Source organism: Protomyctophum bolini, assembly GCF_963924005.1.
Source record: "Protomyctophum bolini genome assembly, chromosome: 3".
NCBI lineage: Eukaryota > Metazoa > Chordata > Actinopteri > Myctophiformes > Myctophidae > Protomyctophum > Protomyctophum bolini.
Genome location: NC_137864.1, coordinates 1,892,720 through 1,906,216, shown reverse-complemented (window position 1 = coordinate 1,906,216; position 13,497 = coordinate 1,892,720). Strand labels below are relative to the sequence as shown.

At 40.5% G+C, this 13,497-nt stretch overlaps 1 protein-coding gene across 2 annotated transcripts in view; it reads left to right on the top strand.

The window, feature by feature from the left end:
- The first annotated feature begins 3,833 nt into the window (after window positions 1–3,833).
- The window catches only part of mnd1 (meiotic nuclear divisions 1 homolog), a 49,336-nt gene continuing 39,672 nt past the window's right edge, over window positions 3,834–13,497 (top strand). Inside the window, exons 1-8 of one of the 2 annotated variants that reach the window (XM_080759712.1) lie at window positions 3,834–3,970; window positions 5,071–5,136; window positions 5,595–5,652; window positions 8,794–8,942; window positions 9,620–9,694; window positions 10,002–10,116; window positions 12,084–12,128; window positions 13,045–13,271. In XM_080759712.1, the coding sequence (XP_080615838.1) occupies window positions 3,968–3,970; window positions 5,071–5,136; window positions 5,595–5,652; window positions 8,794–8,942; window positions 9,620–9,694; window positions 10,002–10,116; window positions 12,084–12,128; window positions 13,045–13,151 (618 nt within the window). In that variant the 5' untranslated portion in view covers window positions 3,834–3,967 and the 3' untranslated portion in view covers window positions 13,152–13,271. The remainder of the gene's footprint in view (window positions 3,971–5,070; window positions 5,137–5,594; window positions 5,653–8,793; window positions 8,943–9,619; window positions 9,695–10,001; window positions 10,117–12,083; window positions 12,129–13,044; window positions 13,272–13,497) is intronic. The other variant, XM_080759713.1, reaches the window with a different exon arrangement.

Sequence of the window (13,497 nt, the reverse complement as noted above, 5' to 3'; positions counted from 1 at the left end):
ACTCATTCCTTCCTCCATCGTGCCATCATTGTATAGCGTCTTGTTTTCACTCCTTCAAAAGACTCCTTCCAGAGACTCCTTGGACACTCGCACTAGGACTCTCGTGGACATATCTCCTCTCCTGTACGACATGTGAGTTGCATGTCCGCTGTCTATACCTCTGCCGACGGAAAGAGGTATAATTGCAACTCCAATAACTATATGGCAGGTTGGCAGAGACAATAGAACTATGTACGCCATCTCTGCTTCACTTGCCGTGTCTAGGTGACATAGGTGGCCATCTTTTCAAGGCTATTGATTCCAATGGGAGGAGAGAAGGTGAACACAACTACTGTTTTTGTTTTGGTCCCCCCCATGGCCACTGAACTAAATACTGGACACATTCTTCACAAGCCATACAATCTCACCAACATTCTGACATTTTACTAAATGTGCTTAAAGCTACTTTCCACCACTGATTTTAAATAAGTCCCAGGGGTATAGTTTAAAAAAATACAAAAAAAAACCACACATATTCAGCCTGTTTCTCTCTTTGTGAAATACATTCCATTTGAAGAATCTGGATTTTAAAAGAATGAAACGTGATACTTGAATATCACGTTATATGTTGCAGCTTTGGTTTGTTGTGATGTATGGACAAAAGACTGGGAAATAATGATATTGTATGAATGAATGAATAATGACTGTTTTTTTTTAGTGGTTGTTGTTCGGTGTGTGTGTCTGTGTGTGTCTGTCTGTCTGTCTGAGATTTAAAACAGTGACAAAAGTGAAAACATCACAAATGTCAAAATGTCCAAAGATGAATTGAAAGGTCAACATTATTAATACAATAATTGCAGTTGTCACTAGTGTACATAAGTTCACTTATGAACCGTAGGCTTCTGTCCTCACATGTTTGAACTACTCGCCATCAAAAGAAAGTGACATATACATAACAGGGTAGCCTATTTTCTAGAGTCCGACCGATGACAGAGTTTTGGGTCCTAGAGTCCTAGTCCAGCGATTACGGACGTCTTGACTGATATTTGGTTAAACAAAGAAGAAAAGAAAGGAAAAACAACACACTTAATCCCCAAATGGTTTAGAGGAGTCCCTCAGGGCTCTGTGCTAGTTCATTAACGTGCCGCTCTGCAGCGCGTGGTGAGCTTGTCCATCTGTTTTCTCTGCAAAAGCTCTCTCCACATTACGCATGCTGGGATTTATGTGATAAACAGAAATACATTTTTGATAGATAAAAAAAGAGAGGAAATTAAGCATACTATGACACAATAAAAAATGTAAATGGCAAAAAAAAAAAAAACTAGGACACATCGGCTGTAATCATTGCCGGTAACAAAGTCATTGAAAAGTATTTACTGTGTATAATGGGGCCAAATCCACATCGGTCGGGGCTCTATACTATTGTCAAAGCATGAAGCGATATTTCTATGCATGCCGGTAAATGTCATTATAAGACTGCTGTGATCTTAGATAAATGAATTCACCCAAAAAACCCTTTAGATTCTGAAATGTTTTCACTGCATTTCTAGAGGTGGTTGTTTTGGTGCTCGACACCGCCCACCTGTATGGACACCAGTGGCTCTCAAACGTCTCCATTTCAAGGACACCTCATAACTCTGAGACCCGTAATGGTCCATTTGGTCCATCTCAGAGTTTTGGAACTATACCGCAAGGAACCCTGATGAGAGCCACTTCAATAGACAATTTAAAATAAAGTAAAAATGCATAATGTGTTTAATTCGTAACATTAGTAAGCTTTGGTTTTTCAACACTGTGTGTGTGTGTGTGTGTGTGTGTGTGTGTGTGTGTGTGTGCGTGTGTGCGCGTGTGCGCGTGTGTGTTCATTAAAAGGTCCAATCCATGATTATTTTGAATGTACACATTAGATTCACATTTGCATGCAATCTTAAAGAGTTTTATTTGTAGGTTGAAAATATGCAAAATAATGTGTTTTACTCTGATGTATCATGTTTACAAACATCATCGTAAAAAAAGGAAATAAGAAATGGAGCCTATCTATTGTTTTAGTCCTATCAAAAGCCTAGAGAATAAAAACATAAAAAGTAATGTTCTATATGCTCTTAAACTGGGTTGCTCTTAAAAATCATTAATTTACGCAACACTGATGGTACAGTCATAGTGAATCTATGAAATCTAATCTGCAACATCATTATTTTTGATACAATAATGTAGCGATCGTTCTCTCACGGCTATGAGGGATCCTTGGCCTGAAATGTTTTTTTAAGGCCCCTCAATGGAACAAATTCAAATACTGCAACTAGAATATTATCTCCAGGTCATGTTTTGTTACAGTAGTTTGCTAACAGATGTAGTTAAATAGCGTCATGTCAGCTGGAAACCTTGTATGTCCAAAACTGTGACTTTTCACAAAGAAAATAAATAAATAATAACATTTGTATCCCGTGGATCTAATGTTATTATTGTAAGTGGCAAGCTTGTGTCACTTTTAGTTTTTGAATTTTTGAACCCACAGACAGACAGACAGACGTAACCTCTCTCACTTTAACTTCAACTTAACTTTAGAAAGAAAATGTAAAAAAAACAAAAAAACAATACTGATCTACAAGCTCACAAGTGTTTGCTACTTTTGTGTCACACTGTGTAAGACAAAGTAGTTTATGAAAAAAAACCTAAAAAATCTGAAAAATGGAGATACAGGGTTTCTGCCTGACAATAATGAGTGGAACAGTCTCTTCTTGTCTAATCATTGACATTGACCTTCATTTGTTTGATTTGTTTAGTGTTGTTACACCGTTTCCTTATGAATCCAGTCGTCCACCGTGTTCACATTTCTATCACATTTCTGCCGTTTTATCCTGTGTCATGTTTTCCTGATTTCCTGTGTCATGTTAATATCTGTGATGCCAAATGGAATTAAAGTGCCCATAGGAAATACTACTGTGTTTGTGCTCCTGTCCTGACTGAAACCATAATGCTACTTCTCAGACGCTTTATAATAAACAACACTGACTTTTCCTCCAGTTTTGGAACTGATAACAACATGAATGTCATCGTAACATAGTTGCAGTCGGCTACAGTTTAACTTTAACTCATTTAGGCCTGACATCGACAATTAATAATTTTTTTCTAAATGACAGTTTTCTGAAATACCTCATGTTTCTCTATCAGTGGTGCGCAATATTTCATGTCAAGGACCCCCATAATTATGTGTAATTGGCCGCCGACCCCCATCTGAAAATATGTTGTTCCTGAGACCTCCCCAGAATAAATGTGTCTATCATCAAGAACCTCAGGTTGAAGTGAAGGAAATATACCCAGCTGCATACATTACACTGATTACAGTGTACTCACTGTAGGCCTACCATGTATACCGGTAGCCTATATTGTGTCCCCCCCCAGGCCCCAGGGATCCTTGTACATATTATATTATACATATTGTTTTGGAGGTATAGCCTATACTTGACATGAAAAGGTTTGAGAACTACTGATCTATATGCTTTGTTGTGACATGGTTATATACTCATATTGTCATGTACTGAACGAGTTTATGTATAGGCTGCTACACTAGTATTACAGAACTGATATCATAAAGTATTAGGTGCAGTTTCTAACAGCAGACAGCAGGGGGCACCAGAGCATCATGAGAAGGAGTCACCGCAAAGATGGTGCACAGATGAATCAATGTCGCCACTGCTTATTTTGTGTACCAAGACAAGAGAACGTCTTTGGCAGTTGCCTATCCTTTAACGTCTCCACCATCTTTGACGGAAACGCTGCACAGTGCTCCGCGGGAAATTCAGTCACCATCCGTTTCCTGTGATGATTCTGAACATGAATAGGATACATGTAAACACACTGTTGACACTGACGGCATAGAACTATTACAAATGATAATAGAGTTGACAGTCTCTGGGTTTGAACTGTTTAATAACTGCTGAATATCGGATTAAGTCTGGTGGGACAACGTAGTAGGCCTACCGTAATAATGGTAAGTCAAATAACAAACTCTTTGTTGTGGTAGTATAGTGGTGACCACATAGATGGGGTGACCATAGATATATCCATATCAAAATTAACAAATACAAGGAAATATTAATGCTAATGGGTCACATTACTTCGTGTGACACCACAATTGGTGACCTATTAAAATATGGGCCAGGGCCAGGCGTTGTTAATTCGTTGAGAGCGAAGGGAATGAGAGGATCGAGGTTCCTTTTCAGTGCAACAATAATTTGTCAACAGCGAACCTGCTTTAAAATGTAAAACATGTGGCAGCATTTATTCTAATGTCATATCATGTTTAGAGATCATAATAATATAATATCCATATATCTATAGATGTCTATTAAGTCCATATTTTAGTTCTATAGCATGCTGTCTACTGTACTCTATCCTAAAGTGATATATAATGCATTGTATGTAGGCCTACACACATTACATATTACATCATTTGTCTCACTGCTTCATGGGTCCTTGAGGGTGCTCCAGGGGGTCCCGACACTCCCTAGCAAAATGAGTTAATAATACAGCATCACGCTTTGGACATACAGTATGGCTCAGCAGCAATAGAAGCTGTTTCTAAAACGATGTATATTAAATATAAATACAGTATTCATTGTTTATTTTTGGCTCCTGAGTCTTTTGTGTTTTCTTTGTTTAAAATAGTGTATTTTTATTTTGCCCTAGGTATTCTTTTTTTCTTGGCTGCTTTTGTATTGATATTGCATGACCTCACCATACTCACCAAGTGAGTTCAACGTTGTCTAATGCAATCAGATTGGACGTTTCTGTTTGGATGCATGGGCTGTCGCTGGTCAAGAAAAGCGCTATATAAGTTTGAGATATTGTGGTCAGAAAGTTGTTATTTGCCACTCAGTCGCTGTTCCCGCATAACTTACAGGTACAATGATGATGTCACGCATACCCTGGCCTCTATTCAGATCAATGAAGAAAGTATTTTAACTCCCCTGATCTTCTAATCTTGAATTTGAGAGCTCATGTTGTAGTGTGTGTGTGTGTGTGTGTGTGTGTGTGTGTGTGTGTGTGTGTGTGTGTGTGTGTGTGTGTGTGTGTGTGTGTGTGTTCTAGTCGAAGAAGAAAGGACTGAGTCTGGAGGAGAAGAGGAGTCGGATGATGGAGATCTTCTTTGAGACGGTGTGTTTTTTTTTTTAACCCATTTAAAACTGGAAAAGCATCCGTGTCGTTTTTTATTTCAGCCATCATTTATACACATATAATATAATTATACTATTTACAAAGATATTTATTTATTTATTTATCTATTTTTCAAAAATCGTGAAACTGTGTGCAAATGTATATATTTTTGTATAACATTTTTAAATCAGATTTTTGCTTCTGGGGGTCCCTGGTCCGCGGCAAATACATATCATTTTGGGGTTCCTTCATTCCTTGACATGAAAAGGTTTGAGCACCACTGATAGAGCAACAGACTGTTTTTTACAGACTTTTTTATTGGACTCAGGGCTTAATGGGCTTAATGGGTTAGGGATGACGGCAATACATTTTTTATCGATTTCGAACCCCTTATCCAACCCACTATTAGTCAATCCTTCCTTCCTTCCTTCCTTCACCTTTCCTTCCATCCTCTGTAGAAAGATGTATTCCAGCTGAAGGACATTGAGAAAATTGCCCCCAAGTCAAAAGGAATAAGTGAGTATTGATTCTGTAGAACCGCACACACACACACACACACACACACACACACACACACACACACACACACACACACACACACACACACACACAGAGAGAGAGAGAGAGAGATCTTGAGTAAGGATCAAACTTGTGACACGTACTGTAGTACATGGTGCACACATTACTGGGTTAATACTCAGTACAGTACTTAATATTTGCCATATCTACTATAGCGTCCAGGAGTTCTGCTCCGTTTTCCCTGTACAGTATACGTGTGCTGCTGTTAGAACCATCATGGGCACACGTCTGCATAACGTTGCTACAGTAGCCTACGTAACCTGGGCCAAGCACCAACTGGTTCCTTTGTTTTAGAGTGAAAGAAAGTTGAGATTGAACATGGTCTTTATCTCAATATGCTGGGGAATATGCTTTTTAACCCATTTTGGACTGATGGCGATAAAAAAGGCTTCTAAATCCTAATAATTTTCTGAAAAACCCATGTCTCTACTCTCTATGTCAGTTGTGCTCAACCTTTTTCATGTCAAGGACCCCCAGAATTATCTCTATTGGGCCACGGACCCCCATCTGAAAATATGTTGTCCCCAGAAGAAAATATTTTAGTTAAAAATGTTCGCTCTGAAATATATATTCAAAGATTTGCACCCACATTTTTACGACTTTTCAAAAATAGCAGACCTCGAGTGGCGCGCTACTCGGGTGTGGGGGGGGGGGGGGGGTGGGGGGAATTAGTCAAGAAGCTTGGCATTGCGATGCATTGCGAGCTTGTAGATCTGCTATTATTAGAAAATCAGCTTGAACAAATGTAAGTGAATTTGACTCAAAATGTATTTGGCTGAAAAGATATTCTGTCAGAGACACCCATATGAGAACGTGTGTAAAGGTTTTTGAAATGATTAAAAATATATATATATTTAAAGTAAGCAAGGTAAACACATACATAGACTGTAGAGGTACAGTGTAGTGCCTCATTTGATGTATTACCATGTTCTGTTCTTGCTTACTGTAAATCGCTCTGGATTAAGAGCGTCTGCAAAATGCCTAATTTGTAAATCGTTGCCTCAAGAAACTAGAATAGGTACAAGCAGAACAAGAAGCTAGCGGTTTATCTAAATGACATTCTGTACATTGAATACCAGTCAGACAAATGAACCTTGCATCTGTCTAAATAACATGCTATCTAAATGACATTATAACCTTCTTTGCATGAAGTCTGCATGGTCGTCACTATCAAGCGCTCACAACGCACCGCGATTCGACGCGTCGTGAGCTTGCAGATCAGCTATTGTCCAATAGCTGAAGTACAAACGAGAGTTAAAGTGATTAAACTGATTTTGATTGCTGGCATATTATTACATTTCTTTGGGGGGGGGGGGGAGGAGACCCCGGCCCGGACCACCACTTTGAGAACAACAACTAGCTGCATTAGATGACTGTAAATACTAAATATTTGCCGCCACTTATGCACAATGGACGCTCACATACATTTTTAACGAAGGAAAGCTCCACACACAAAAACATGCTGTACCACAGAGGAGGAGTGAGACCCCCGGGCCCCCACCACCGATACCAGCACAACGGCTGCTGTGTGTGTGTGTGTGTGTGTGTGTGTGTGTGTGTGTGTGTGTGTGTGTGTGTGTGTGCGCGCTCCGTCCTCCGCGTGCCTCTTATTAAAAACACATGTTCCTCACTGTTGCTGGGGGGGAAACCTCGTATCTCCATCTTTCAACTTTTCAACTACTTTATGTTTTTGTTTTGTAAATATTAATGCCAAACTTCACTGGTTCTCAAACGTTTCCGTGCCAATGACCCGTAAAATGTATGTATTTGGCTTACACACACACACACACACACACACACACACACACACACACACACACACACACACACACCTGAAAGTGTTTTGTGCCAGGGACAACCAGAAAAGAAGATTTGTGTTGGAAACCAATTATTCACAATCTTCCAAAACAGTTTCGAGACTTTTCAAAAATGTTGAAAAATAACAGATATACTGTTATTTTTGACTAGTCAGCGTATATAAGTGGATAAAGCGGTTAAAATGAGTGTTACGCTGGCGCGCTACAAGCGTGTAGGTCTGCTATTTTTGAGAAATCGTGAAAATGTGGCGCAAATCTTTGAATATATATTCTTTCAGAGCGAACGTTTTAACTCAAGTCTTTGCTTCTGCAGGGAGGTCGAGATGTGACCCGTTGTGAGCTTGTAGATCGGCTATTTTCTATTATTAGTACTTTTTTTAAATGTATTATATATACATTTCTAACCAATAACAAAGGTATTAACAGGAGCCAAACATTGGATCCTTTCATTTGGTCTTTTTTTCCCCAAGTTCTGAAAAGTATCAGTTGTTTTTGGAGATACAGGGTTCCTGTTGGACAGCGTTGATGTTTAAAGCCCTCGACTGGAACGTGATGATGTAGTTAGTGAGACCACAGTACCCCCACTCCCACTGATCTGGGCTGGACTGAGGGGGTGGGCTGGTGGAGAGAGACAGGGAGAGAGACAGAGACGGAGAGAGGCAGACGGAGAGAGAGAGAGAGAGAGATTTCTTGGTATTTTAGTCTGTAGTCATTTCTCTGATACAACATGATCCAAATGTTCCCGATAGGATTCCGTGAATACATAACCAGCACAGGAGGAAAGAATCTAAGTACATTTTCCCAAGTAATGTTCTGACGGTAAGCTCATGGCGCGCCACCGAGTGGCGCGCTACGAGCTTGTAGGTCTGCCATTTTTGAAAAATCGTAAAAATGTGGCGCAAATCTTTGAATATATATATTCTTTCAGAGTGAATGTTTTTAACTCGGGTCTATCCCATTTTGGGGCGGGAACCCCTTTTGGTGTTTTAGCTATTGATAAATAGCAGATCTACAAGCTTGTGGCGCGCGCTACGAGCTTATAGATTTTTTTTATTTTAGAAAAAATCGAAGAACGACTGACATAGGGACATAGCTTTTTCAGAAAACTGTCATTTTCAAACAGACATTTTTAGAATCTGAAGGGAAACGATATTACTGATTTACAAGTAAATAAGGCCATTATGTAACCCAAAAAGCCCTGTCACACGTGCGTGCGTGCGTGCGTGTATGTGCGTGTAAACCCTGGCTGTGTCTCCCATAGCTCCCATGTCAGTGAAGGACGTTCTCCAGAGCCTGGTGGACGACAACATGGTGGACTGTGAGAGAGTGGGCACGTCCAACTATTACTGGGCCTTCCCCAGTAAGGCGCTGCACGCGCGCAAACGCACGCTGGAAGAGCTGCAGAAACAGGTTGGATATACTTTATTTACAGGATTATTATTAACCCATTTTGAGACCTGAGATCAGATTTTTTTTTTGAAGTCCTCTACATCCAAAACGGTTTTCTGAAAAAGCTATGTGTCTATGTCAGTCGTTCTTTGATTTTCTTTTCTCCAAAAATAGCAGATCTACAAGCTCGTAGCGCGCCACATGGGCTTATGAGCTTAAGCCCAGAATGGGTTTAACAGCTAGCACTGTCAAAGGAAGTTCCAGACCCAAAGGAACGCACCGGCCCCGATTCCGGTTGAACCGCCCCGCGTCCGAAACGGTCGAGAAATGACAGAGTTATCGTGTGGGGGGGTCCCTCTACTGTACTGTACTGTACTGTACTGTAATGTACCGTCACTGTACTGTACTGGCACACCCGAAATCACCATATACACCATATATTATACATATAATATGTGCGTGTGTGTGTGTGTTAGGTTGCGCACATGTGGTGTAAAAACAACCATGCTGTTTCCGTGCTCAGACGCACCCAGCCAGCCACCCACTCACCCAGTCACACACATAGCTCCGTAAGGGAGTGGTTGCTCCGCTCAAAAAGAAGTTGTAAAGAGACAGAAATTGGGAGAAAAAAAACGTTGCCCATGTTGCATATATAGGGACTGGACACGTGGGTTAATCATGACTGTGTCATTCTGCAGCACTCTGACGCCAAGCAGAAGAAAACTGTTCTGCAACAAGCTGTGGAGAAGGCCAAGACGGGACGCCAAGACAACGTAAGAAGAATGCACACACACACATACGCACACACACACACACACACACACACACACACACACACACACACACACACACACGTGTAGGGAGAGGAAATATCTGACTGGAATTGGGAATCCGTGAGGAAGTGAGGAGTCATACACGTTTATCGTGAGGCTGAAGAGATTCAATACAGTTTCACATTTTTAAAGGCACTGACTTTGTGTGTGTCTCTCTGTATGTGTGTGTGTGTGTGTGTGTGTGTGTGTGTGTGTGTGTGTGTGTGTGTGTGTGTGTGTGTGTGTGTGTGTGTGTGTGTGAGTGCAGGCCGAGCGGGAGCATCTACAGAAGGAGTTGCAGGCTCTCAGAGAAGAACAGGCTCAGTTGAAGACGGAGTTGGAGAAATACAAAGAGTGTGACCCTGAGGTGGTGGAGGAGATCAGTGAGTAATTAAGAGTTGTTGACGCCCCGATCGCCCGGGACGAAGTTCACCGTCCTTTTCTATTAGTAACGCCCGGCCGCCCCGAGACAACGTTTTATCCCAAAAGACGGAAGTTTATTGATATGAAAACGGACCGCATCGCTCCACAGCCCCGGGAGCGCCTGTCCTGTCTTGCGCAATTCTCGACAGTGAGACGTCATGGAAAATGTCCCCGTCCCCCCCCCACGTCCCCCCTGTTCAGCTGACGACAACGGAAATCTGAAAACGTTAATAACTCGCCATCCAAATCATCCCGTCTAATTATTTAAAAAAAGATCCTGTGTTTGCTATAAATCAACTGGGCGCTATCATTTAATGGGTTAAATAATAACCCCGGGGAAATTAAAGTGTTAATGGAAATTGTATGTATTCCTATAGATCAAACTTAATTTCAGGAACCCCACGTTTACTTGACTTGACTTTATAGGAATATACGTTGTGATCGAATCAAATCAAACTTTATTTATATAGCGCATTTAACCCATTTTGGGCGGGAACCCATTTTGGTGTTGGCATCATGTCGTGCTTTAGCTATTGAAAAATAGCAGATCTACAAGCTCATAGCGCGCCACCGAGTGGCGCGCTATGAGCTTGTAGGTCTGCTATTTTTGAAAAATCGAAGAGCGACTGACGTAGAAGACATTTTTAGAATCTGATCTCTGATTAAAAGCAAATAAAAGAACCTTTCAAATTCATTCTAAAATTGACAGAGAGCCAATGAAGTGAGGCTTATAGAACAGGGGTATGTTCATGATGTTTGTAATGTAATGTCTACACTCTCTACAGTGTGGGATATTTGGGTTAGAATTACAACGCAAACAGACAACATGTATCGACAATTTGCTACCCCATACCAAATGCAATCACACCCGTCATGTGTCTTATAGGGCTTGGGAAATGTATTGAAAAGAAAATATTAATAATAATAAAATAATAATATATCGGAAACGATATTTTTGCAACAATAACCCACTTAATCTTGCTCATGTGGACTAGGCTAGTGGATTATAGTCAGGTTATTTTATATGCCTTATATACAGTATATCAACACGTAGACTAAATCGATTAGTCTGATTAACATGGGGAATACCACTCATTTTCAACATTTTACTATGTCATTAATATACCTTAGAGTTGTTGTGTGGAAATGATAATAAAGAAATGCGAGGTCTGAAATGTGGGGTCATGTGATCAGTAACATTATGAAGTACATCTCAGTGACATCACCAAAAAACGTCAACGATGTTCACCTCCTGTCCGTTCACGTCCTGTACTTAGATCTTCTGTCATTTGAATTTTGAATTTGCAACTTTTGCATAATATGTAAAACACTGTGCCTCTGTTGCTAATGTCCAGGCACACTGTATGGTGAAAATAGGTCCTCAAATCATATTTGACTTGCCTTATTTGCATAGATTATGGACATTATTATGCTATGGGAATGACCGCTCCGAAACAAACCTCATAACAAGTACAGTTAGCTATCCATTCAACAGTGACCTGGAACTCACTAACCATCACACATAAAACACATACTAAACAAATTGTCATTCAGAAAACTATTAAAGGCACACTTAATGCCACTGGATGTAACTAACTGTATTTGACTATTATGTTTTTTGTCACATTTGCTTCTGATGAAGTATGAATATTAAGCAGTGATAAAACCACCCCATTTGATTTCACTTGATTAGATTTTAATGTAAATTTTTTTAATAATTTATTTGTATATTAAATTTGACAAAGGGACAATGCACCAGAGATGGCTATGAGCTCATTTGCATCTGTAGTCACCCTGTATGGAAGAGACATGGTGTTTTCATTGTGTTGTATTGTTTATTTGTTGCTTACTCCTGGTGTGTAGAGACCTTTACATTGTTAACAATAAAAGAACACAAGCCACTGATAAACCTTGTCATGTCTTACAGAGAAGTCCAACATGGTGGCGAAAGACTCAGTGACCAGGTGGACAGGTGAGTCAACTCCCCTAAATACTCCTCCAATGTAACGTCACACACACACGACACACATGCACACGTGACACGCGCGCGCGCACACACACACACACACACACATTGCCTCATTCATTCATCGATCTCGTTTTGGCCATATATGATTGTATATTGATTCAATCAGTAATTTGTTCCCTACCCCCTTGGGGTACTTTCTTGCCACTGTACATTTGCACATTTACTGTACGTGAAATGTCAAATGTGTGCTCTGCATTTAGCCATCCTAATTAGCTATTAGGAGCCATACTTTATTAGTAAAAAGGGAAAAAACGAAGAAAAATGTCCAAAAACGTTTCGATATTTTTTTCAAAGAATAAATATATCCCACCCTTTTCAGATTGGCCTGTTATAGCGCCACCAACCGGTGGACTTTTGCAAAACACATTTTTTGGAACAAAATGCCTCAAATCATCCAATTGCCATCAATGGTGTAAGACCAAATGGCACCCTTTTCACACTGGCCTGTTACAGCGCCACCAGGAGGCCACAGCCTGACCTGGCCTGGTGGAGACCTGTGCCCAGAGGGGTACTTTTTTTCTAGTCATAAATGTAATCCAATCCTCCCAAGTAGGCTATAATTATGATCAGTTAAAGGTATATTCAGTGATTTCACTTAATTCAAATATCACTTATTTCTTTGTTTTGTTGTGATAATCCTCTCTACTATAGAGTGTGCTGACCATATAAGGAGTTCCTCCCTGTCCCCAGTTAACCCCTGGGGGTCAAAAAAACTTTAGGTTTTGTTTTTGGCTCTCTATCCTGATTGGATGAAAGGCTTTGCCACCTATAGCCAAAAACGAAACCTATAAGGTTTTTTGAGTGAAATAATTTAAAGCTCATAAACCTTCTATTCTGTTTGTGTCCTTTCCCTTCCAAGACAACGTGTTTGCCATCAAGTCGTGGGCCAAGAGGAAGTTCTCCTTCGATGACGGCCGTCTGGACAAGGCCTTCGGGATCCCAGAGGACTTTGATTACATGGACTGACGACCTCCGACCTCTTGGGGGTGTACAGTCTTGCGGCGAGGCGATCGTCCTTCAGAGACCGAGGGAACACCCGACTGTTGTTGTACGTTCTCATGTGCTCTTAACCCATCCTGATCTGAGGTTTCCACTGGACACACACTGGTCTGATGAACCCATTCTGACCTGAGATCAGATTCTAAAAATGTCAGTTGTTCTTCGATTTTTCTGAAATAGCAGACCTACAAGCTCGTAGCGCGCAACTCGGTGGCGCGCTATGAGCTTGTAGATCTGCTATGAGCTATAAGCTATGAGCTTGTAGATCTGCTATTTTTCAATAGCTAAAGCACGACATAATGCTAACACCAAA